This window comes from Gobio gobio (genome assembly GCF_949357685.1).
Source record: "Gobio gobio genome assembly, chromosome: 8".
In the NCBI taxonomy this organism is placed as follows: Eukaryota; Metazoa; Chordata; class Actinopteri; order Cypriniformes; family Gobionidae; genus Gobio; species Gobio gobio.
In genome coordinates, this window is record NC_137114.1 from 24,451,396 (window position 1) to 24,479,077 (window position 27,682).

At 37.5% G+C, this 27,682-nt stretch overlaps 1 protein-coding gene across 2 annotated transcripts; it reads left to right on the top strand.

The window, feature by feature from the left end:
* Positions 1 to 2,509: 2,509 nt before the first annotated feature.
* Positions 2,510 to 27,017, top strand: lsr (lipolysis stimulated lipoprotein receptor). 2 transcript variants are annotated; one of them, XM_079823203.1, is made up of 11 exons: positions 2,689 to 2,863; positions 5,536 to 5,862; positions 9,656 to 9,775; positions 10,222 to 10,278; positions 13,407 to 13,553; positions 14,216 to 14,392; positions 14,489 to 14,539; positions 14,788 to 14,916; positions 15,972 to 16,260; positions 16,348 to 16,813; positions 26,234 to 27,017. In XM_079823203.1, exons 1-11 carry the CDS (start codon positions 2,824 to 2,826, stop codon positions 26,267 to 26,269), a joined length of 1,839 nt encoding a protein of 612 aa, XP_079679329.1. In that variant the 5' UTR covers positions 2,689 to 2,823; the 3' UTR covers positions 26,270 to 27,017. The 2 variants fall into 2 exon arrangements, with proteins under 2 accessions (XP_079679330.1, XP_079679329.1); XM_079823204.1 differs by lacking the exon at positions 10,222 to 10,278 and having other exon boundaries at positions 2,510 to 2,863.
* The last annotated feature ends 665 nt before the right edge of the window (positions 27,018 to 27,682 follow it).

Consider the following 27,682-nt stretch of genomic DNA (forward strand, 5'->3'; position numbering starts at 1 on the left):
GGTCTATGATAGTAGCTCTTATTTCATCAGTTACCCCAATTCTGGCCCTTCTTTGAGTGTCACCATGCATTCACCCTCCTCAATCCCTTGTCCAGGCATTCCTCTCCCTTGCCCTTGTCCCACTCCTCTCCCTTGTCCTGGTACTCATCTTCCTCTCCCTCATAAAGGCATTTTTCTTACTTTCTTTGTGTTGCTCTGTATTCCTTTTCCACACAAGATCAGCCCAAAGATGTCCTCTTTTACTGTATACCATATGGTCATGTGATTGAAAGAACATTAACACCTGTACAATTCCCAGAAGGGAATCAGCTGGAATTTATATATTTGCACAACTTCAATCAGCTGTTTCTCAGTAACAATGGAGGGGATATATTTGTGTTTCAACTCTCAATATAAACAGCTGTTCACTTTTACTTTAGTCTATAAGGTTAGGGTTTAGAACATGGTGTTATCTGTTCTGACATACAGTGTTAAAGCATTGGTAAATTTGGCAGTGAAAATCCATTGTTTTGGTCTTGGTTGAGCTTGTGTGTAAAAGAAGCATTTTAAATTTGTGTTAACTGCATTTTGTGTAAAAGCAACAATAAATCTGTAACAGTTTTTCTTGATTGCTTTGACCTGGTTAAAGAAACTAGGGTCCACTCAGTTTTCATCATCACTATCTCAGCAGAGCAGAAGACACATCTTGCAAATGTGTTCACCCTTTCTCATTGGATAGACACATTTCCCCCACCCTTTTGCAAAACATTTAACACGGATGTCATTCAAACAGTCCAAACTCCATTGTTTTAGCTATGGTAACCAAACAGAAACCATTTATTCCTAACTATTAGAAACTACCTAGATCAGTATGAAATCACTGAAGCACCTGTTTGACACTCCTTTACAAAAATCTTCAATTAGCAATCAGTCTGCAGGCCACGTCTGTGTTGTTCTTTGCCAGCATAGATGGAGGAGGTCTAAGGCAGATGAGAGTGAGAGGAAGAGGTATAGGGGTCCGAGGAAGAGGAGTCTGTGTGTGAGGTGGATGACATATTCCCCATTTTCAATCCCATAGAGAAGTTCTTCAGTGCTTGGAGGTGGAAGGTTTATGATCACCACCCCTATGAGCAAATGCCCTTGCTGAATGCAATGACTGCAGCTGCCCAAGAAATAGGTGCAGAGGAATATCAAGGTTGGATAAGGCATGCAAGAAGATTTTCCCTGGGTGCATTGCAAGAGAGGATATTGAATGTGATGTGGATGAGGCCATGTGGGCCCATCATCACGACAGAAGAGACTGAGTATCAATAGTGGCTATGTCTTATACTCCAATAGAGTTACAACTACAAGCAATGGTGCACTGATTCGCACTGAGTTCTGTATTTTATATTTTGTTGTCAATTGTGTAATGATTGACTGAAAGAGTTCATATACTTGTTTGCAAGTTGTGTTGTTTGAAGGCAAAATTAGCTTTTGTTGCATATTTTAAATGTTTAGGTGCGGTTACTGCCTTTTGCAAACAAAATGTGTCATTTTGACCATGAGTGCCACTGTTTAGGCCTGTGTGTTAACTAATTGGAAAATGTGGAGTTTGAGCTGATGGCTGCATCAAAGCAATCAAGATAAACTGTAATTGTATAGCCAACACAGACAGATGTTATGCTAACTGCGTTAAGAGTTTAGGAAATTTGTTAAAAGTATTGAAAAAATTGTCATAGTGATTGTAAAAAACTGTAAATGTGTGTGTTTCGTATGGTAACAAAATATTGTTTTTATAAAGTTGTGTATAGTTTTGACAAGTGTTCCATTTTGCAAATGATCTGAAGTGTTGTGCTACTTTGGTGTAGGGTTGTGTTAATTGTGTGTAGTGTTTTGACAAACCGGGCCCTGGTTTCAAAATTGTGCTTAAGCAATTGAGAAAAACTGTAAGCCTACATCTCTTTACATTTAGGGTTAACAGGAAATTAAAGGAAATTGGTCCTGATATTTTTTATTGACCGTTTTCATATATTTTCAGTTGGGATGTATTTTTATTTGTGTCATGCTTTCATATCAGAGGACAGATGACAGGTTAGTTTGAAATAAAAGTTTAAAAGTGGAAACTGAGTCTCACATTATTTAAATTGTATTCACACACAAACCATTAATGGTGAACATTTCGATCGGCCCCCATTAAACAATAAACAAAGTAAGACATCTTTTTCTTATAGTAGTAGTAGCCTATTATTTCTGGCAGAATTTATCATTATAATCAACTTAATTATTTCCTGGATTTTGTATCACCATAGTCCCTAAATGTAATGTGTGTAAATGTAATGTATATGTATATGCAGCAGGAAATGTGATTTCAAATCGAAAACATTTCCCCTTAACAGCACACACCAAAACCTCTAACCTCGGCGATCATTAACTCGGCCTTCATACTATGTGGATTGTCAGTGGACTAAACCATTTCTCTCATCAAAGGTGGATTACAGGGCGTTGTATTATTAAACGTTTTGGTTGAATCTCGTCAAACCGGATCTGCAATCACGAAATACTGTTCTTCAATATGGTGTCCGATTGTTCAAGTAGCAAAATAACTGTATAAAAGTTCTTATTTTTACACACTCAAACTATTGTTCTCTTGTGGACCCCTATGATTTTACGCGCTTTGTGTTTGCAGTGGCCCGCCGATCTCACCTGAGTTTCGGGTTACACTTTCATACCTCGCTTCACGAGGAAATGGAGGACGCACCACCTGCCTGAGAAGAACACAGCTGCATTATCGACATCAACTCGGACTTTCTTTACCTACTTTTGAGGAATTTAATGTTGGGTGTGTTTTAAAAGAAAAAAAATATGCGGCAGGGTATAATCGTTACCCTCTTCTTGTTCACAGGTAAGTCAAGTGCGTTATTTATTCTTCGCCGGTGACAGTTTATGCTTTACTGTTTTCACTTCTTTGTAGATAATTTTTTCTTTGTATAGGACAAAAATCAATAGATTATGAGTTTATTAAAGCACTCGATCACATGTAACGTTAGGCCATATGGATCTTTTCGTAGTTAACGTAACGTTACAGGATGTCTCAATTAAGTGGCCATGCTATAATGATCATTACGCAGGCATTATTTTTCATCACATTATACACTAATGGAAATCGATCTAAATATCAGGTGTGTGTACGTCCATTTTGAAATAGACCTCAGGTATGTACACATATTTTGCAATGGTTTCACTTTGTCTTATTTGGATTTTCTTAAGTGTTTGTTGTTCAGGGCATGAGTAAGTTAGTGTGTGGGAGGTGGTGGCCATGTCCCCTCATACTGAAATAGTTTCGGTCAGTCAGACACATGAGTCACATCCTCTGATAATCTTTTTTTAAACTAACAAACATACAGCCTGATGTGATGTCACCTGTGTGAAAACTTTGTATACCCTTTGTATATCCCAAGCGTTGGTTAAAATGGCCTTTTGGAGTGAATGGCTTTTTAGAGGCCATCCATCTGTCACGCTATCCGTTTTAAGGTATCATTAAACAGTTGAGCATGAAAAGACTGTTTAATTATAGCTTTTGTGAAAGGCTATTGTTCATTGAACTGTATGTCAGGGGTTTTCTTTATTTTAGAACTATCAGAGGAGGACTAACAACAGGAATAATGAGGCATGAAATCAATGTCATAGTGTTTGTTTACATGTTAGTTAGGCCTATACTATGTAGGAAGTAGTGCTACAATAACATTAAAGGGTTAATTCACCCAAAAATACAAATTCTGTCATTAATTACTAACCCTCATGTCGTTTCAATCCCGTTCATCTTCGGAAACCCAAATTAAGATATTGTTGATGAAATCCGAGAGCTCTTTGACACCGGATACCGTTAAAATCGTCCATGTGAATACAGTGGTTACATTTTATGAAGTGACGACAATACTTTTGGTGCGCAAAAAACGAACAAAAATAACTTGATTCAACAATTTCTTCCCGTCTGCTTCCTAGCTCTACACCAGAACGCCGGTTCGCCATTGGCTAACTCCTGCATCAGCATCACGCGCATGCTTCGTGGTGCTCGCGGCCAATGGTGAGCCGGCGTTCTGACGTAGAACTAGGAAGCGCTGCACTGCGGTAAAAACGTAAACTGCATAGGAGACTGGCACCGATGAGAAGAAATTGTTGAATAAAGTTATTTTTGTTTGTTTTTTGCACACAAAAATTATTCTTGTCGCTTCATGAAATTAAAGTTGAACCTCTGGAGTCAATGGACTATTTTAACAAGCTGTCTATGGAGGACTCAGAAAGCTCTCGGAATTCATCAGAAATTTCTTAATTTGTGTTCCGAAGATGAATGAAGGTTTTATGGGTTTGGAACGACATGAGGGTGAAATTAAATTTTTGGGTGAACTAACCCTTTTAACCCTCAGAGAGCCAAGTGTGATCCTTACAGAAAAAACTACGATGTGGAGTTCCAAAACCACATCCTCCTCATTACCCTACGGACAAAGATTGTAAAAATAAAGAAATTCAGAAAAGATATGCATAAATGTAAAATAAAGAAATGTAGAAATGAATAAATATGGAAAAAAAATAAATTAATGTATACATAAATAAAAGAATAAATAAATAAATGTGGGAAAAATAAATATATACATAAATGAGGAAATAAATGTATAAATATTTATTTTAGTTTTTTTGCTTTTCTATGCATATTTATTTATATATTTATTTTTGCTTTTTTTATATTTATTTGTATATTTATGTATTTATTTATTTTTAATTTTGGCAGACTTGACATTCCATAATTTTGCGCATATGAAATTTCACATGTAAAAACATGTTAAAGCACATGTGAAATAGTTAGATCACATGTGAAACCCATTGGAATTCACATGTGAAATGTATATTCCAATGTGATTACATGTGAAACCCATGAGATCTCATATGAGGTTTTCTTCTTCAAAGGTGTTTTTAGGAAGCCACCAATTATAATACAGTTTAAATGAATATAAATAGGTTCCTGGAAAAATGCTAATAATTTTCAGAGTTGTAGCAGATGTAACTTGTTTGTAGTTTTAACCCATATACAGTTTAAAAATACTAAAGATATTTCTCTAAACATTTGTTGCAAGTTCAGGGCTAATAAATATTACAGTGCAATCTATCTCCTGAAAGCTGCTTTGAAGGACCATTTTCAAGAGGATCACTTGCTTCCTGTGCATTCAAAACATTTTCAATAGATCTAAGCCTAAGAGAAGTCACTTTATTATTTGAACACATTAAATATGAGTTTTGCATGTGGTTTACCTGACTCTTTGTTTCCTTGTGTTTTTTTTAAAGATATTTTCACAGAAAGTCTGTGATGTCTTTAAGACTTTTCATAAGAGAGGCCCTTTTAATGTACTGCCTTTTGACATAACTTGAGTCTTTGTTATTGCCTGAAGGAACTTTCAATCCTTTCCTTTTGATCTATATTTTATTCTTAATTCCTGTCCAAGTTAATGGGAATGTCTTAAACCTCCCTGTTTCATCTATTTGTGGATACTGTTATATTCAACTGTGTCTCCTCTCCCACAGGCTTCACCACAGCCATCAATGTGATCTGCAATAACCCACGCTATGTGGTCATATTATTCCAGCCGGTCACGCTCAGCTGTGATTTCAGTACCTCAGCTACATCCCTTCCACTGATCACCTGGAAGTACAAGTCCTACTGCAGAGACCCGATCCAAGCTGCTCTAAACCCCAGCAGTGCTGACAATGCCATCTCTCAGTCCAACCCAAACTACAACCCCAACATAGAGTGTGCAGACAGTCTCAGGACCGTTCGCATAGTGGCTTCCAAACAAAATGCAGTCACACTTGGGAACGAGTACCAGGGCCGTCAGATCAGCATCACCAATAGTAAGTCATCTTAGTTGACTACATTGTGGAAGTATTTTGTGTTTTTAAATTTTATTTATTTTATTCCTTTATTTATTTATTTATATATAAATCACGTATATAAATTATATAAAAAGTTTTCTATTTCCGATAAATACTGTTCTTTTGAACTTTCTATTCATCAAAGAATAATTATTTTCAACATTGATAATAATCATAAATAGGGGTGCACCGATCTGACTTTTTCAGTACCGATACCGATGCCTGGGCTTTGTGTATCTGTCGATACCCGATACCGATCCGATACTATTGTTGAATTAATAATAAACTGTATATCTTCCACCTTATACTTTCCTTAAAGAGACTAAAGGCACCAGACTTTACTAACTAAACATAACTAAGACAAAATAACAGATGTATATAAAGTGTTGAATTCTTATTTATTTAAAAAACAATTGTGCATTCAAATCTAAAATAGAATGTAATCAAACTTCTTTAAATAAATAAAATGTAGCAGTGGAAACAAATAACAGTGTATTGGTCAAACATACAATAGTAATCTGACAGTTACCAAACATTTTTTACACTACAGATAATTGTTTTGGTATATAATCATATCAATATTAAAAAGTAGCATTAAAATAACAAATAGCCTAATTTTCTGCCATATGCAATTTAATAAAAATTATCAGCTAGCTAATAACCAAGTCTGGTTTCACCTCACTCCAGTCTAAATGATTGTAGGCTAGGCCTATTTATTTTACTACACATTGTCAACAGAAATAAGATGAAATACTGTTGATAATTAAAACTAACTCTTACACCCAATCTTGCTAAATTGGGTAAGCACACTTGTGTTCTCATTTCAGATGCATTCTGAGTAAATTCATAAACTGATTCGTGAGTTCAGTGTTGGACAGATCAGTTGTTCTAACCAGTCGTTAAAATGATTCGGTTCAAAGGAGTCATATAGGTCGCGAATCGGACATTAGCAGACGCGTTGTGTGTGAATCCCGTCTGTTAGAACATCGCGAAAGATGTCAACACACAGAAAACACTTCATAACTGAATATAATTTGTTTCCCGTTTATTGAAAGTATGCTTTATGTCAGCTGGTCAGAGAAATAAGACCCAGCATGTGCGCGGGGGAGGAGCTCTCTGTCATAGCATCTATTCTACATCACTCGTAAATCACAATAACTCCTCAAATTAGGCTTTGGCGGGACAAAAATTTGTTTTGGCGGCCACCAAAAAATGTTCAATGCAGGAAAAACCCTGACTTTGAGGTAATACCACCTCCCCTCAAAACATTTAAGTTACTTTGCAGACATTGCAAACAGCCAACGAACTAGTTGGCGTGGCAAGCATGAAATATCTCCTCCACACAGCCGACTCTCTGGCTCGCTCCATGTTGCTTTCATGCGACACACGTGAAGCTGACGAATGACCTAGGTTTTGCTGCAACAAAAAACAAAAAACACCCAATCCAGCTATTTTGTCAGTATCGCGACCGATATCCGATCCTAATATCGGATCGGTGCACCCCTAATCATAAAATGTTTCTTTAGCAGAAAATCATCATATTATAATGATTTCTGAAGGATCATGTGACACTGGAGTAATAATGCTGAAAATTCTGCTTTGCATCACAGAAATTAATTACATTTTAAAATGTATTCAAATAGAAAACAGTTATTTTACATTTTAATAATATTTCACAATATTACTGTTTTTTGTTGTTGTTGTATTTTTAATAAAATAAATGCAGCCTTGGTGAGCATAAGAGACTTCTTCTAAAAACATAAAAAAAATCTTACCAAAAACTTTTGACCGGTAGTGTATATATTAGTGCTGTCAAACGATTAAAATATTTAATCGCGATTAATCGCATTAATGTCATAGTTAACTCACAATTAATCACAATTAATCGCACATTTTTATTTATTCTAAATGTCCCTTGATTTCTTTTTGTCCCATTATTTTTTCTTATTTTAATGCTCTTATCAACATAGAAAAGTGGATCGGCTTGCTTTGTTCAAATGTTTGTTTTATTGAAAACAACATTGGCATACTTTAGTGTTCGATTTCACACCAACATTCTCACTTGGAGCAAATAATCTCACACAATGTAACACTGCCCATCAATAAAAGGGTGAAACAAATACTTTGTTGCACAAACAGCCCCTTCAACAGCCCTTTCTAAGGGATCAAAACAGGGTGATACAAAATAAAATTACAAAGTGCACATGCAAGGTAAACTAGGACTCCGCCTATAGTGAAGTTAAACCAGGGGTCGCCAACTAGTGAACTCCGGTCCGAATCCGGACCGCGAGATGCGTCCATCCGGACCGCGAAGCCTTTTGACATAATGAAACAGTTAACGTTGCAATGCTCACTGTTACTACGTTCAGACCCAGACGCGCGGTCAAGCATGCAGTGAAGAAGAGACTGATGGTGCGCTCACACCGGACGCGAATGACGCGACATGCACGCCGCTTAATCCGCGCCGCAGAATGTCTATTTGCGTCTTTGCATTGACTTGAATCACTCGCGCAAAACGCTTCATTCGCGTCTGGTGTGTAGGCTACGCACCATCAGAGCAGAAAGCAGCGCTCAAGACAAGCACTTTTAGTTGAAGACCCCTGAGTTAAACCATGGCTTAATACGTTTCTCATTTCGGCGTCTCACGCTTGCCATCCACGTCTACTCTTTTAATGGCCCAAACAAGTGTGGGCAGCCGCAGCGTGCCTGATGTTTTGTTTCCGGTCTAGCTACATCCGGAGTGGTGTTGTAGTTTTTCTAACGTTACTAGTTGTTGCAACAGCATGTGAAAAAACTACAAAGTTTGTTAGACCAAAAAGAACGTTAATCTCGCGATAAAAAAATTGACGCCGTTAAAATAGGTTTGCGTTAACGCCGTTAATAACGCGTTTAACTGACAGCACTAGTATATATATTAGGGATACGACGGTAAGGACATTTTCCCACCGGTTTGTGACAATACCAGTATCACCAGCGGGGGCTTTTAAATCACTGTATGCGTCTGTCTGGGCATTCATAACGATGCGTAGCGAGCATTTTCAATTAATTTCTGTGGAAATTGAGCTTCCATAGGAATGACCTGAAAACGCTTGTTCTGCCAAACACTTTATATATATATATATATATATATATATATATATATATATATATATATATATATATATATATATATATATATATATATATATATATATATATATATATATATATATATATATATATATATATATATATATATATATATATATATATATATATATATATATATATATATATATATATATATATATATATATATATATATATATATATATATTAGTCTTAAAGGGCTCTGCTCCGCTCGCTCTGCGCGCTGTTATGAATACCCGTGTGGCATTCAAACTAGCGCCAATTTGGGGGCAGATTGTGTTTTTTTTATAAATGTATCAGAAATAATTGTATTACTATAAAATAAACATAATAAAAACTACATTGAGGACGGTGCCGCGGTGGGCAAGTGATGCAACCGGTGTTGTGGCTGAACAACACTGTCAACACAGACTATTGCATATATATATATAATTATAAATAATATATATAATGTATATATAAAATATATATTATATATAATATTTATTTGAATTTCTTTTTTTTTTCCATTAACACTAATGTGACAAGTTTAGCCTGGCTACATTTTATCTGCTAAGATTTAATATATGTACCTTTATGATTTGATTTAAGCAACTCTGAACCCTCAGCTATTCTTACTTTTTTTTCCCTTTTCAATATATAGAAGCAGATCTTAACTTTGCTCAGACCGCTTGGGGAGACAGCGGTGTGTATGTCTGTACAGTCGCCTCAGCCCAGGACCTTTCAGGGAATGGCGAGTGTTACACAGAGCTCATTGTGCTTGGTAAGTGTTTACCTTCTGTCAAACTATCTCATAATGAGAGACACCCAAACAATTGCATAAACGCATGCATTGCACACTTGTTCAGTTGTTCAAATTTTGTTGTGTTTGACAGATATTTGTGCATGTGAGGAATTAGGGCCATGTTAGATGATATCTTGGAAGTTGGTTGTTGTTATTGTTGTTTCTTTTTTTCCCAAAATATTTTACTGTATTTTATTAACTTAAATTATTATTTTCATTAATTTCCACCTAGAAGGTCACAGTTTGCTTGTGAAGGATTCAAGAGGATTTATTTAATGTTTTAGAGAACAATAATATATTGATAAATCCTAATATTAATAATTAGAGTAGTAACAGTAGTAGTAACTTAAACGCTATTATTTTCTCCTAGGGCCGATGCCGAAAGGGCCTTTTTCAGTAATTATGGCTTTGTCTTTCTTTCACAGAGAGAAAGTCAAATACTACAGACCTGCTGCCTGGCATTGATTTACTGATCATGGAAGGTAGAATAAGTGCTTCTCTCTAGAGGTCTGGTTAGGTTTGGAGCTGTACTTGAATCCTTCACCAGCCACAGTCAGGTCTCCGCAATTATTACAAATTTCTAGAGGTCACCAGGTAATACTATCCCGTGCGAATAGGGCTTTAGGCTAGAAACTATAGATCTTAAGGCCTTTGCACACACAGTCCGAAATTTTCGCATGCGTTTTTTCGTATTCGTGATCCGAAAAATTTGTCACGCACAGAGACCTTGCACACTGAGTCCGATGCGTATTTATGAATGCGCAACACAAAATGCCGTCTTCCACCTCCTTATCAAGGAGCTGCGGGATTATCCAGACCGATTTGCGGGCACCCTATCTTTAAAGGGTAACTTCAGTGATTTAGCATTAAGCTTTGTATTTAAACTGGGTCATTTATGTAGTAGAAATGTGAAATTATTTTTGAATTTGGTGCCTTCTAGACTGAGAAAAGACAGAAAATTAATTTGTCTCATGTGGATGAAAGACAACAACTCCCAGAATGCACTTGCTTCGCTGCCCTACGAGGCCACTCCGTACACCGTCGTTTTGATCTTCATAGTAATACAATCATTTCGTTCAGTTAGAGAATAAACACTACAATTAAAAACTGAACGTGTGTTTTCAATAAAGTGTGAGTGAGCCGAATGAAAGTCACGGCACAGACGCAGCAGTGTCAGATTTCATTCCTCACGAAGAGCTGAGCAGAACTAAGGTAACGTTAAGCGCCAGTCTGTCACGTTTTCAGATCGCATATGGAAGCTAAACTATCACAGGAATTCATTGAAAAGTTGAAACACTCACTTTGGTCTGCACCGCGCTCCGATATTATGATTGTCCGTGCGGTCGTCTGTGTCTACATTCTGTGCGTGAGATCTCTCCCCTATGGTTGGGTTGATAACATGCGGAACAGCTTCATCTAGTGACTGTAGTCTTTGCCTCTGGCTAAAAAATCCTCCGATGACGCAAATATCGTCATTTTGCGTCATCGGAGGAATTTTTCCAGAAATAAAATGCATAATTCTCTCGTCTCAGGGGGATATGAGGGGGGAAAGTACCATAATTTGAATATACTACTGGGTTTCTACTGATACAAAGCCTAATGCTATGCTAAACCACTGAAGTTACCCTTTAATTATGTGATGTCGTCGGTTATTTTATTCTTTTAATGAAGTTTTGCAACCGACTTGTCTTGAATCAAGAGGCAGTGCAGGACCAATAAGTTCAAACCTAATAACTTATTATAAACAGATTTCCTTAAATAAAAGTTAGTCCACACAAGTCAGCACGTCTTTGTTGTTCGTGGCCATGACAACCACTTGCGTGTCCGGGTTTGTACGCGCTTCTTGTATATGAAAAGTATCTGTACACATGACGGGCGGCAAGAATCACAAGAAAATCCTGACGTGTACTGACAACTGCATTATTTAACCGTATCTGATAGCATTTATCTTGGTGCTGAAGCTTCCAGTGAACATATGCATATACAAATACAACAAGAATATACTAATACAAATTCTAAGAATACTAAACGCTGAACAAACAAACTAAAACAACACAATAACTGGAGAGCTCCACACTCTGCGGCGCCATCTTGATATCTAGTTTCATATGTCTCTTTTTTTCTCACGTAATAAACCAATTTCAGTTCAAATCAATATTAAACATCCATTAATTTATTAATTTGGTTAGTAGCTATGGAATAAGTGGGGTAATTTTTTACAGTTAGATGACTGACTGTACATGATGCCTTCTTAGATTTGCACAAAAGTAATTTGGTGGAGATGATATGGATATTCTAACTGAACAAATAATGAACTTGTATTTGATTTTGATAGTTGGTTTTCTCTGTCAGATTGTGGAATACTTTCTAAGATCTGCACATGAGTCATGTTGTGTCTGTGCATGTAGGATGTTGTTATGGTGCATGCTGGAATCAAGCCCTGGCAGTGTATTGTGAGGCAAAACTTGCCCAGCTGGTTTTTCTTTATGTGCGTCAAATACGTCTTTTTTTCTTTTTTCTTTTTTCTTTTTTTTGCTTGCCAGCAGCATGAACTGACAGACATGTGCACACATGAAGATAAAAGCACTCCTCTCATGACATACCAAAATAAAAGTGTGTAAACTATATAAATGTTTACACACTTTTATTTTATATATATAAAGTACTGTGTAAGAGTCTTGGCTATTAGTTATTTATATCTTTTGCTGTAGTGTGTCAGTACGAAGTATTGGTTTACATTTCCAAACATTCATTTTGCCATTGATTGTAATAATCCAGAGAGATTTTTGTATGCACAAGAATTCTGACAACAGCCGGTATGATCTGATCTCACCATCATCGAGTCCGTCTGGGATTACATGAAGAAACAGAAAAACTGAGACTAAATCCAGAAGAACAGTGGCAACATCTCCTTGAAGAAACCTACCCTCAAAGCTAGCTGAAAAACTAATGTGCAAGTGTACCTTGGACAAAAGCGTGTGGTCACACCAAATATCGATTTGATTTAGTTGATAGAAGTTAATTGATTAATAAAATCTATGCATGACATTATTTTTGAAAGCAACCTCATTTTACAGAATTTTTACACAAGTGCCTAATTTTTCTTAGCACTGTAGTTTTGCTGGTAGGTTTCTTCAAGCGTTTAGAGATGTTGCCACAGTTCTGGATTTAGTCTGTCTCAGTTTTTTCTGTTTCTTCATGTAATCCCAGACAGACTTGATGATGGTGAGATCAGATCTCCATGTGGAGCATACTGGCTGTTGTCAGACTCCTTGTGCATACAAAAATCTCACTGGATTACAATTAATGGCAAAAGGAATGTTTGGGAATATAAACTGATATTTCCTACTGACACACGCTACAGCACAAGATATAAATAACTGGCTTAACCATTTTTTGGGGTGAAAATACTAGCGTGCCTAGACTTTTGCAGTTTTATTTGTTTTTTAGTAACTAATACTCCAGTCATATCCCACTTTTATGACTTCTGAGTAGTCTTCTCATGAAACGGAAATGAAACCAATATTGCATTTACATTTCTTTTTTGTTTGATTCCTGATTCCTCTTTTTAGTATCTGAAGCAAGCGATTTGTCTCTTGTTGTTCCCCAGACTGGTTGTTAGTGTTGTTGGTGGTCCTGGGCTTCTTGTTGCTGTTGCTCCTGTTTGGTATCTGCTGGTGTCAGTGTTGCCCTCACACCTGCTGCTGTTACGTCAGCTGCCCCTGCTGCCCGGAGCGCTGCTGCTGTCCCCGAGCCTGTGAGTCCACACCACCTTCACTTCCACTTCCCCCTTTAGCCAGAAATGGCCTGTTCCTCATTTAGGAAGGTGAAAGTAAATCAAAATGAATGAAAAGGCAGTAAAAAATGATGAAGTGGTCAGTGTTATTTGTGTATTATTTATATACTGTTATAGTCTTTATATAGCTTTTATATTTTCATTTAAATTTTAGTTTAATTTTTAGTCATCTATTACCAGTCTTTTTATTTTTTATTTTTTATACTATTTGGGTATAATTAATTATTTCATTTTTAGTTTTAGCTTTAGCGTTTAGTTTGTTTCTTTTATTTAATTCTATTACTTCAATCTCAGTTGTCTCTCTAGTTATCTCTAGTTGCAAAGGCAATAATTAAGTTTTTCATCTTTTATTTAAGCTTTGTTAACATATGTTTTTAATAGTTTTACTTTTAGCTAACAATAATAATAAGTAATAAGGATTTTATTAGTGCTGTCAGTAGATTGAAAATAATCTAATTAATTACATGATATGCTGATGAATTAATCAGATCAATTGTAAAAAATTGGCATGCATGAATATTTGCAGAGAAAAGCCTCTAAATGTTAACACACATTTTATTGCATTATTGGTTTAAAATAATAACTTGCACTAAATGAACATGTTAAATTAAAAATGTTTGCAGTATACGAGGCTGGTAAAATGGTGAAGTCTGGTGTACCCAGCCATTACGCACCCACCGTCTATGACCCAAGCATGTATATGACACCGGCACCAGGCATACCCATGCTCCCTATGCCGATGGGCCTCGCTGGTCCCCCCTCCAATGGCTACGGTAGAGACTATGACGGGGCCAGCTCAGGTCGATTCATCCTCTTATTGCCTTAAATATTGCAGTTTAAAAAAATAGTTTTTTACATTAATGTAATTAGTTGATAATTTGTTATTCCCGCTACAGTTGGTCAAGGATCTCAAGTGCCGTTGCTGCAAGCCCATGATGGTGGAGGAAGTATGTGTATTTTGGATTCATTTTATATTACATTACATTACAATATTATATATTTTTTAAATTAAAATATGACTTTTTCTTCATTAAATTACATTGCAGAGCATGTGCAATTTATTTGCTATATATTTACTATCAAGTAGTTTTTTCTATTCATTTATTAATCCATCTTTTTTAATCCATGTATTTTTAAGTGATTTTGAACCTTCCAAATGTTCTGTTTCACATCTGATGTTGGTGATGTTTTTCAGACCGTAGTGGATACCGTGTTCAGGCTGACCAAGATGGAAACCCAACACGGGTGCTTTACTATATGGAGCGAGAGCTGGCCAACCTCGACCCCAGTCGCCCAGGGAACACTACAGGCAAATACAGTCGTTGTGAGTTCTAGAGATGGGCACTATCTTTCACTGAGGGTTGGGTTATATCAAAGTGGTGCTTAAAGGGGCTATATGTAGAATTCAGAAACCCTTGTTATTAGACACACCGGTAGGCGTTAAGTCAACTGTGGTCAGCAACTTAATGCTTGTGCACATGTAGTGTACAAGAGACTGAAAGTGAACACAGCATTGATTGGTATTCATTTTCATTCTTTGCTTGGAAGTAAAAATAAGTTTTATGAAATACCCTTTGTAGTGATATACTGTTAACAAATATCCAGATACTGTCCACGCTGCTGAGAGCGACGTTACATGAATATGTAAATAATAAGATAAGAAAGCATCTGATCGCAGTGATGTGGATATGTTTGCACCAGCTCTGCAATTCACTGGCATCATGTCGACAGATGAGGTCATTAAAATGACACTGTTATGATTGTTTGGTTATAAAGTATTTTTGAGACTATATAGATCTGACTATGTGAAACTATAGTTTGGCTTAATCTCTTTTCTTTGCATGACTCATTGACATTACAGTACAGAATGTCTTTTTCAGAACATATAAGCATTAATTTCATGCCTCATAGAACGGAGGAGAGGCTCTCGGGAGTGTGTGTGAATGTCACATCCATTTGATTTTTTTCCTTTGTCCTTAAAAAAAATCAATCTACAGGCTTTCAAAGACATTCTAGGAAGTCAGGGAAGGTCTCGTTTTTCAAGTTTCATTACAAGCTGTTCACACATGGCAATAAAAAAAGGGATTAATACATTACATTTTTTACATATGGCCCCTTTAATATGACTTAAGTAGGACATGTTCCTGGATCAAGATCCTCTGCTTGTCCATGAACAACATTCAAATCAACCAATTTTTCATAGGGTTAGTAAGGATTCACAAACATGGTCTAGAATGTGTGTGTGTGTGTGTGTGTGGAAGTCCACAGGAAATCTAAAGGAAACAAATTCAGTTTCAACTTTGTTTTCTGTAGATTATTTGTTATCGTTTTTTTATTCAAAATAAAATAAATTTTCTGTTTTTCTCACCTGTCCTCCAGTGGATGGTATGAGCGAGGTGAGCTCACTTCATGATGGTCCAGACTCTCGAAATCGTGGTCGGGCCAGACCCCCTCAGCTTACCACAGTGTACGATGATGTGGACGAGAATATGAGTACCATCAGTAGCGTCTCTCAGCACATCCGGCGGGACGAGAACAGGCAGGGAGCTGACAGTCGAGGACGCGCACGCTCCATGGAACACTTAGACGATATTGGGCGCAATTACAGAGACAGAGATGACTATCCACCCACTCGTCGAGATGGGGGCGGGAGGGGCGGTGGAAGAGGGTGAGTGAATTAATTGTAGCAATGATGAATAATGATAATTAATAATTGCATTCTGTCATTCTTAAAACATGAATTTACTCTGTCTAGTTCGGATGACGAGTGGAGCAGCAGCGGACGAGGGTACGACCGTGTCCCAGATGACCGCCGGCGCCGTGATTACTCTCCTGATGCTCGTCCTCGTCGTGGAGACTCCTTCCGTGGGGCCGGTTTCCAGGGCCGCCGCAGCCGTAGTCGTGATGACCTGATGGATCTGGAGCGTGATCGTGGCCGCGGAGGCCGGGACGCATACGATGACAGCTTCCTGAGAGAGGCCATGGAAAAGAAGAAGTTAGGCGAACAGCAGAGAGGCCGAAGCCGCGAGAGGCTCGACAGCGAGAGCGACCGCTCTGACCGCTACAGGGGGCCGCAAGGAGGACCGCCACCGCTGCCGCTCGCCCCGCCCTCTGGAAACCCTGATCGCCGTGGCAACCATAGCAACTTCCAACCTCTTCCCCCTCCCTACGCTGAGGACAGTGACAGTTTGCCATCATCCAAAAAGAGCAACTTAAAAAAGGTAAGAGCTGGTTTCAAAAGTGCCTATTAAAGGCACAATACAGGTGCTGGTCATATAATTAGAATATCATCAAAAAGTTAATATATTTCACTAATTCTATGCAAAAAGTGAAACTTGTATATTATATTCATTCATTACACACAGACTGATATATTTAAAATGTTTATTTCTTTTAATTTTGATGATTTTAACTGACAACTAAGGAAAATCCCAAATTCAGTGTCTCAGAAAATTAAAATATTACTTAAGACCAATACAAAGAAAGGATTTTTAGAAATCTTGGCCAACTGAAAAGTATGAACATGAAAAGTATGAGCATGTCCAGCACTCAATACTTAGTTGGGGCTCCTTTTGCCTGAATTACTGCAGTGATGCGGTGTGGCATGGAGTCGATCAGTCTGAGGCACTGCTCAGGTGTTATGAGAGCCCAGGTTGCTCTGATAGTGGCCTTCAGCTCTTCTGCCTTGTTGGGTTTGGCATATCGCATCTTCCTCTTCACAATATCCCATAGATTTTCTGTGGGGTTAAGGTCAGGCGAGTTTGCTGGCCAATTAAGAACAGGGATACCATGGTCCTTAAACCAGGCACTGGTTGCTTTGGCACTGTGTGCAGGTGCCAAGTCCTGTTGGAAAATGAAATCTGCATCTCCATAAAGTTGGTCAGCAGTAGGAAGCATGAAGTGCTCTAAAACTTCCTGGTATACGGCTGCGTTGACCTTGGACCTCAGAAAACACAGTGGACCAACACCAGCAGATGACATGGCACCCCAAACCATCACTTACTGTGGAAACTTTACACTGGACCTCAAGAAACGTGGACTGTGTGCCTCTCCTCTCTTTTTCCAGACTCTGGGACCCTGATTTCGAAAGGAAATGCAAAATTTACTTTCATCAGAGAACATAACTTTGGACCACTCAGCAGCAGTCCAGTCCTTTTTGTCTTTAGCCCAGGCGAGACGCTTCTGACGCTGTCTGTTGTTCAAGAGTGGCTTGACACAAGGAATGCGACAGCTGAAACCCATGTCTCGCATACGTCTGTGCATAGTGGTTCTTGAAGCACTGACTCCAGCTGCAGTCCGCTCTTTGTGAATCTCCCCCACATTTTTTAATGGGTTTTGTTTCACAATCCTCTCCAGGGTGCGGTTATCCCTATTGCCTGTACACTTTTTTTCCACCACATCTTTTCCTTCCCTTTGCCTCTCTATTAATGTGCTTGAACACAGAGCTCTGTGAACAGCCAGCCTCTTTTGCAATGACCTTTTGTGTCTTGCCCTCCTTGTGGAAGGTGTCAATGGTCGTCTTTTGGACAACTGTCAAGTCAGCAGTCTTCCCCATGATTGTGTAGCCTACAGATCTAGACTGAGAGACCATTCAAAGGCCTTTGCAGGTGTTTTGAGTTAATAAGTTGATTAGAGTGTGGCACCAGGTGTCTTCAATATTGAACCTTTTTACAATATTCTAATTTTCTGAGATACTGAATTTGGGATTTTCCTTAGTTGTCAGTTATAATCATCAAAATGAAAAGAAATAAACATTTGAAATATATCAGTCTGTGTGTAATGAAAGAATATAATATACAAGGTTCACTTTTTGAATGGAATTAGTGAAATAAATCAACTTTTTGATAATATTCTAATTATATGACCAGCACCTGTACATAAGATTTTTGCATTAAAATATCCAATAGAGACAGAGCGTATTTAGGCAGTGTTGGGCACGTTACTTTAAAAAAGTAATTAGTTATAGTTACTAGTTACTTCTTACAAATAGTAACTGAGTTAGTAACTGAGTTACATCATTATAAAAGTAACTAATTACCAGGGAAAGTAATTACTGCGTTACTTTTTTTTCTTCTTTCCAAATGTTCAAATATGTCACAACTTGGATGCCCCCAATATTAGATATGTTAAATGAATGAATTGGACACTAAATAGAATAAATTATTATTATAAAACATTGTACATTAATGTGCACTATTGTAATGTGGCTGTGGGACAATGTGAGACAAATATTGTGTAAATATTATCAGTACTATACTTTCCTTTGGTAGTGGATCTCACGTTATCACCTGGGTTTTTAGCCACTAATTTTGTGGCATATGATGATGTGAGGCGGTTCAGAATCACTTGCCACCGGCGTGGAGAGACTCTTTCTTCCTGGGCATAAGTTGCACGTTACTTAAATATCCTTACCTTTCACCTCAACGAGGGAAGAGTAGCGCTTATACTTCCAGTTTGCGAAAGCTACCTTTGAAGTCGTTGGACCATCGCTGAATGTGCATATGCGTGTGCGTCATAGGTTTGTGTGTGAATGTGTGTGTCTGTGAACCATAGACCGTGAAAAAAATAGGTGTGAACTCAACCTATCAACTTCAACCTTGTCTCCCACCCACCAATCATCATCAGTTATGTGTACCACCGCACCCACCCCCAACACGCATGGCTGGTGCGCACGCACACACACGTTGAAGGTCCGACTGACAGAGAGCCTTTTCGGATGAAAAGCGCTTCAGTGAGCTCAATTATAATAACGCGACTAACGCCACATTTTTTTCCCTCAGTAACGCTAACGGCGTTGTAACGGGAGAAACAGTAATTCATTTGATTACTCGTTACTGAAAAAAATTATTCCGTTAGTAACGCCGTTTATCTGTAACGCCGTTATTCCCATCACTGTATTTAGGCCACGCCCACACCGGGGGGGAAAACAATCCAACGCTCTCCATTGACTTTGCATTGCGTGAGGCTGCCTCATTGTCATTTTGGACTTGTAACAAAAAACAGAACAATGTCTAAAAGCTGATATGTGATAAGGTGTACAGCAAACAAGCTAAAAAACACAGAAATACGTTTTTATAAGCTGTCGACCCAAAAAAACGATAAAAGTGGATAAAAGTGGATACAGGCAATACGAAGCAGGGCTCTGAACCGGTTCAAGGAACGAAAACGAAAACCGGAAACGAACAAAATTTTAAGAGGAACAAAAACGGAAACGAAATCAAAATCAATTCTGAACAGAAACGTTAATTTGAAATGACCATTAACCGGTTAATAACGTTATTTTATCGTTCTCTTTAATATTTTAATTTGGCAGTGACCAATCATGAACAGCATGTGACGTTGACGGATCAAGTGTGAGTGAAATGCCCGCACCATCATCTATGAATCTACCGGTAACGCAAGTCAGTGTAGAGCGCGCGCATTTTCATGCCTCAAGCACATTTCTTTCCCCGCTGAGGTCTACAATGAATGTGCAGGTATTGGAGGACATTCTTTTCGAACGTTTAAATAAGCAGTACGGACTTTAAACTCAAATAGTCTGATTTAGGCTGATTTAGTTTATGGATTTTGTTTAAGCCTGTCCAAGTAGGTTACTATCATCTATCAAACATTTTTCCTATAGTCTTTCAGATTGCCAATACAGGACGGGTCAATGTTTTCTATATAGACGGTTGATGCTTCGTATTAAATGGTATGTTATATTGCATTAAATGATCAAGCTTTATTAGCTGACTGAATTTGATTATGTGATGCAAGGATGTGTTGCGCAGTGTTTGCTTTGAAATTAGCAGTTGACGGTGCATTAAAAGAGCAATGGTTATCCAGTTTATTTATTCTTTATTCATGCATTTTTTTTAAAACAAGTCGTGTTGAAAAAAAGTTATGTACAAAGAATGTTATCACTCTTCTGAAAATAATTAGGCATTAGAGGCCACTTTAGATTGTCTAACGCTCCATTAAAACAGGTCCGCTGTTTATGCCTTGTAATTAATGCATGTATTTCTGGTTTTAAAAATGTTATTAAATAAATATTCAAGTTTAATTACCATGTGTTATATTATTATTGAGTGAAAATAAGTCTATTTATACATATTTGTTTAAAGTATAGGCTTAATTAAAATAACGTTATTAACCGGTATTTTTCAAATCAAACCGTTTTCGGAACAGTAATGTTTATTGAGGAACGCAAAAACGGAAACGCTATAATATCGATTCTGCTCGGAGTGAACCGATTGATATTTTTTTCCGTTTTTAAAGGAACTGTATGTAAGAAATGTATTTCAATTAATCATAAAATGGCCCTGATATGTCACTAGACATTAAGAAATCATGTTAATTTCAAATACTTATATCACTGACAACAGTTGTCAGGCCAAGATATTGTCATTTTAAAAGTGAAGTTGCAGCCCTCAACTGATGTTGATGTTGACATGTTGTGTCATGCCTGAAGCGCCACCCTCCACCTATCTACCAATCACGAAGTCAGTAGTGTTTCTGCATTCGGGTTGCCAGCTCTGCTCTAGTTACCACAGCTGCAGCTACAAACTTTTTGGATAAACAATGTCTAACTTTACGAAACCTAAACGGCCTCGTTATGAATCAGAAAAACGTTGTGACAGTGTCCGAGATAAAACAAGGATTTGTATAAGAGATGCCTTTGAAAGATAGAGACGGCTGAAAACGGAGAATAATTTGAAGACTGATGCCAACGTTGCTAATTTTCTCCTGGACAGGTAAGGTTCATCTATGTTTGGCTAACTTGTACTTAATGTAAATGGACATTTCAAATATTCATGACAGTCGAACAAAGTTATGCATGTTCGTGCAAAGTAACGTTAGGTTAGCGCAGATGGAGGAGGTGGGTCATTGAATTGAAAAGGTAACGTTAAGGAATTGTTTGGTAAATAAAAACGGCGAGTCGTCATTGCTAACATTAGTAATGCATTATCAGAGCCCGTTTCTCTGTCATTATGCTGGGACGCTGAGGAAAACAACATTAGCACGCTTATTATGGCAATGTGAAAACGTATTTGAGACTGTAGCCTAACGTTACCTCAGTAAAAATTATTCCTCATTCGTTCTTCGCATATATAGTGGACAAAACATGCTGCAAGTGGACCCGTATGACCATTGCTAATGTTATTTAGCTTTGCTGTAATTTTACTATAGTATTTTTTCATGTGGGAATGTACTGTCACATACGAGCGTTCATATTTACGATTATATTTGGCTAATCGCCATTAGTAAATTTTTGCGATTCATAATTACTTCACAAAACATCGCTCTTGAAGCATAAACATAATTAACAGAAAGAAAAAAAACTTACTGTGTACGACTCGTCACTTGCCATTGAAAGCTCCTAGCAGCCTACCTTCCTGCTGGATCCTGCAGCCTAGCTGGCAACCTCGAGTCAGGGGAGGGGGAGAGGGGATACACCGCTCAACAGTAATTTGAAAGTGATTGCAGTACCAGTTTTGGCCACAGTCCTACATACAGCTCCTTTAAGCCCTGATACGAAGTGAAGCTTCAGCAGGAAGAATGGGTCAATTTTGGGATCCTGACACTCAGTATGCCTCAATATGTCTATGTGTGCAGTAAACATTTTGTCACTGTTAAGTCAAATATCCAAATGTCCGTTTTATATATCATATTTACTGTCGTAGTTCTCAGTGTAATATGACCCAATCTCAGTGGCCTGAATCCACTTTTTGTCCTTAAACGCTCGTTTTTTGGGTCAACAGCTTATAAAAACGTCTGGGTTTTTGCTTCTGGGTTTTGTTTAGCTTGTTTGCTGTACACTTTGTCACATATCAGCTTTTATACATTGTTCAGTTTTTTGTTATAAGTCCGAAATGACAAGGAGGCAGCCTCACGCAATGCAAAGTCAATGGAGACGGTTTGATTGTTTTCCCCCCCGGTGGGCGTGGTCTTCAGATTATGACCCGTGTCGCTCTGTCTCTATAACCACTAGCACATTTTAGCCAGTGGAATGGTCCATGTCACTGCGTTGCCTTTCAATGATGTTGTATCCACACTACCCTCGATTTCCGGTCCTACTTTCTGTAAAAACCATGGAAACACCAATGACGCTGTAATATATTGTGTGTTTTAGTAGACCGGTGAAAAAAAACTGTTTGGATATAGCTCAAAACTGTAAGGCCCTGTTTACACCTGGTATTAAGATCATGCGGACGTGTCGAGTATAAACAAGGCTTAAAGAATGCTTTAAAGTGTCCAAGAAAGACGCAGAAATGGCCGTTTGCAGACACTGTTCTGCTGAATTGTCTAAGCACCCTCAAATGCAAGCAAGAGCACCCTCAGTTGATACTGTAATAATATATTGGCAAATGATCCCGTGCATATTTGTGTCTGTAGAACGTCAAATGTATTCATTGACAACGTGTTTCTGCAGCGGTGACAAAGTTGTTGATCTCTTGTAAGCAATGGCCAATATGTTTTAAGTTAGTCAGACTCCACTCACTGCTCAAACCGCCAGAGTTTTTATTCAGTGCTGAGTTATACAGGCTTGCAAAACCTCTGAACAAACAAACAAAATTTGATTATGATACCTGTAGGCATAATGGGCCTAAGATAAGATGGCCAAATAAAAATATTTCCACCCCTTTGAGAAACTTGTTTTATTCTGTTGAAGTAAATCCAAATTTAATTTTGAGGATTTTAGAAAAAATTATCTTAAACATCTTTTGAATTGCTAAACCTTGCTCTCACCATGAACATAGCCATAGAAGCTGGAATGGCATTAAAGAAAAGGGGGAAAAAAGAAGGAAAAAAAAAACATTAAGAGCTTGTCCACTTTCGACCTCTTCCAGAGGTAGTTGAAAACGCATTCGACTGGATTGCTTTCCGGATTGTGGTCGAATGTGTTAAAACTGGCACTAAAGACCGCCTAAACTCTGCAAACTTAATTTGTGGGAAGAATTATGGAAATTCCTGATTTCTGACACACACGCACAGCGTTTGTCGTGGCCTTGCGGCTGTCAGAGCAAAAACAAAAGCCGCTGCTCTCTGTATGTTTTTCTGTCGTCTCCAGGCGTGTTCATATGTAAATTGCTTGAGCTTATTTTGTTCAGTAGATTGAAAGCTCTGAAAAAAAACGATACATTTACCCACATACATAGACCCTGCCCTTGAAGAAATCTGGACAGAAGGTCCAGTGGTCGAAAGTGGACAAAAGAGACGGAATAAAATATCAGGGGTAAACGGGTATGTGTCTTATTTGCTTTATTTGTGGTAACAGTAATACAGCATTTTTTCCACCATACAATATATTTTAAATGTAACTGCATACCATTTAGCAACATAAGCCATCCAGCTTTATGATATTTTAGTAGAATTGTTTTGATCAGGCTGGCCCTGATAAATTTTTTTATTTAATTTTATTGTTGTTGTTTTATAGGTTGGTTGTGTTAAAAAAAAAATTGTACCCTGAGTCTATTACTAGAGTACTAGCTGGGCGGAGGGGGATTAATGCGGCAGACCCGGGAAAAGTCAGTTTTTTTTTTTTTTTTTTTTTTCTGTTGTTGCTTTATTCAGTAATATTTCTAATTAATATTAATAAAATAGTACCAGTAATAAAACGGGAAAAAATCACTCATTTTGGCACCTCTGTGGATGAGTGGCACCCCTAGCATTTGCCTATTCCACCTATGCTGCGGGCTGGCCCTGGTTTTGACCAAGTAAAACAGCACTGCATTAACCCACAATTTTTATTTGTCAAATAAAGTGACCTGTACGAGTAGTAATACTGCACTCACAGCCATTTCATTAGAATGAGATAAAATAATGTACATATTGAGTGATTAAATGTAACCGTAACAAAGTTCAAATTGGTAGGAGGCAGGAACTGGCAAACTTGAACATAACTTTAAAAGTGCAGTGTGTAATATTTATGAGGATCTATTGACAGAAATGCAATATAATATACATAACTATGTTTTCAGTGGTGTATAAAGACCTTACATAATAAACCGTTATGTTTTCATTACCTTAGAATGCCCTTACAGTGAAGTCACCATTTTGCGCCATCATGTTTCTACAGTAGCCCTAAATGGACAAACTTCTCTACTAAGAGAGAAGCTAGTCACTCTCTGCTCTCTCTCTCTCCGATGACATCTTCGTCCTGTATCGGCCCCCATAGCTTCTCTAAGTGCTTCGAAAGGGAGGGGTGGGCGGTGGGCGATTGCAATTCACAACCTCACCGCTAGATGCTGCTAAAATTTACACACTGCACCTTTAATTATAATAGACATAAACAACATAAAGAAAGAAGCGACAGCAGCCAACTATGGCATATATGCATAACAAAACAACAACATAAAATGTCTCATGGCTGGTCCTCTGTCGCCTTTCACTGCTGTCATTCCTTCTTATATCCTCCTGGAGCTCCTCCATGGGTCTCGAGGCCAGTGCGTCACTCAGGCCCCGCCTCTCGGTCCCGCACTGCTTCACACTACAGTAATGTTAATAAAACTTGAATACATTAGCTCATCCATGAAGATTTCTGCCAAAGTCCCGTTGGATTGCTTTCCATTGGCTGTGGAGGTGAAGGCAACTCCCATGATTCCACGCTCATTCATCATCATCAAGCAACGCCTTTTTTATTGTTTTGAAAAAGCGACCTCTAGCGGCGAAACGTACAATACTGTGCCTTTAAAATGTATGAATTAAGTATTGTTCACTCTTTTTTTTTTTATTTTGGTCAAACTGAAAGCTTTTTGAAAATCCAGCTAAAACCAGATATAGCTTTACTACAGGCAAGCTGTTCAGCACCAGCTGAAATACCAGTTTCTTGCAATGTTGCTATTGTTAACTAAATCTAAACCTATTAAAATAGTTTTGATGTAAACAAAAAAAATATTAGAAGGAAAAAAGTTTTAAGTTAGAATAGCCGAAGTACTAAAATGACTAGAAATTAAATAAAAACAAATTAAAGCTAAATAGAAATCTAAAAATGAAAAAAAGCACATAACAAAAATAATAAAACTTAAACCTTAAAACAAAACTTGAAAAAAATATTTTAAAAAATGAAAGCTAATTCAAAATATGAATAAATACTATAATGGTATTTATTAATACTAAGATAATGCTGGTTTGTTGGTACCTAAAATATATTTAAATTATTCAATTAAATTCATATTATTGTATGGTGCGATCATTGTTGTGCACTATTCGTGGTATATAATGTTTCAGAATAGTACAAATGTGAAGTAATCTATATGAAAGGAATATACATATTCCTGACAGAATATGATCAAAAAGCAGGGTGGAGCAGTTATACTAGAAATAATGCAAAGTATGCAAAATGGAGAGGGATATTTACAGCTGATGGGAAAAAATAAAAATGTACACCATTGTATTTATTTAGTTAACTAGTTAGCTATTTTGTTTGTGTTCAGAGTTCAGCAAGTCAGTAGTCAATGATGCTGCTGGAAGAAAATTGGGTCATGCTTGAATTAGGTGGTCATTGTGGTTTTTCTGGACATTTTCCGTTTCAAATTCTGGCTTTTCTTTGTCAATGTTATGTGAAGCTCAGAAGACGACGTCACAATGAATGCTTTAATATTCAGTCATGTTATAGTTTTGATACTAATACAAAGTTGTGCTGTGTTTTCTTTGCCCAGAATGGAGCTGTGAGCAGAGAGAGTCTGGTGGTGTGACGCGGCAGTGAACGCTCCGGTGGAAATAGTGTGTGTGCGCGCGCGTTTCCTCTGCTCTTTCACAACACTTACGTGTGTGTGTGTTTTAGGATTTTTTTTGTTTCAAACGTCATGTAAGTTTATGGGATATTTTTTAATGAAAATAATTGTATAGCCATATAGTTTAGATTATTTCAGTTATGTAGGCTCGTTTATGAACATGAAATGGCAGATTCTAAGCTTTTTTTTTGTAATTTGGTTCCTATCATGAACAATGTTTTTTTTTTTTTTTTTTTTTTTACAGCAAATGCTCAAACTGGCACTCGTTATCAGCAGTCATTTTTACTGTGCAAATATGTCTATTTCTGTATTTTAATGTATTTTTAATAGATGTTCATTTGTGTCACTGGAAAGGTTGAACAGTAGAGCCTTTTAGTTTTTCAGGTATTGATTATTAATTATTTTTAATGTAACATTAAAAAAAAGTGATCTTTGTATGGATTGAAATTCTATTATGGTGTTTGAGGCATCATGCAGTTTCTGCAAGTGGGGGATTTATATAATGTATTTTTAAAAAATTGTATGCACATTTACAAATGCAAGAACCTCTATGGAATACCCCTGAGTGTGCTATTTCTTTTAATGCTATGTTTTTTATTTTATACATATGTTTAATACTTTAATCTGAGATTTGTTTATACAGTCATTTTGCTATTTTTGTACAGTCCAATAATGTCAATTTTCAATAAAGCTTCTCTATTGTATTTAGGTTTGTTATCTTGTTAGAGATCAATGTGACATGCTTTCTTTTTTATATTATTTGGTGTTTCTGAATCGTGCCCACTAGATGGCAGTTTACAATTCATGTACAATAATGGCAGGGAATGACGTACAGAATCCATATGCATGTGACAATAACATTCATAATCATTGAGCCAAGATATTTAATTTGCAATTTGAACTTCCTTCCTTTGAAGTTAAAGCTCCTGTTTTTGGTAGCTTGTTCTGATGTCATGGGTCCTGTACATTTCCGTCTTTACAGACTAGAAGCCGACGTATGAAAGAGCGCTTGCTTTTAGATGCTTCTACTGTTATTGTGTTTTGCCTGGTGGGAAAAAGCATCTTTTCTAACCTAGATGGAGAAGAAAGACCAACAACTGCCTCTGTGAAACGTAGTTTCTGAAATCCACTGTTGGTGGCCTGCCAAGATCACAGCAGAGAGGTAGCCATCAACGCTTTCATCCATCTGGTGTCTTAAAGCAGCAATTCCTTCAGATAGAAGGAAGGTAGGTGAGAACTACCTAAGAAATGGCATCAGCAAAAGGCCATGTGACCCCCACCGTTCAGACAGCTGTTTAATAAATAAGTAACAATTACATTGCAGAGTTGGAACCCTACATGAGAAGACTATTCAGACCCCGTTGTATATGTGTG

Coding starts and splice junctions, on each gene's coding strand:
- lsr (XM_079823203.1), top strand. CDS start 2,824: ATGCGGCAGGGTATAATCGTTACCCTCTTCTTGTTCACAG. Junction 10,279..13,406: donor TGATTTACTGATCATGGAAG/GTAGAATAAGTG, acceptor GTTGTTCCCCAG/ACTGGTTGTTAGTGTTGTTG. Junction 14,393..14,488: donor CTATGACGGGGCCAGCTCAG/GTCGATTCATCC, acceptor TTCCCGCTACAG/TTGGTCAAGGATCTCAAGTG.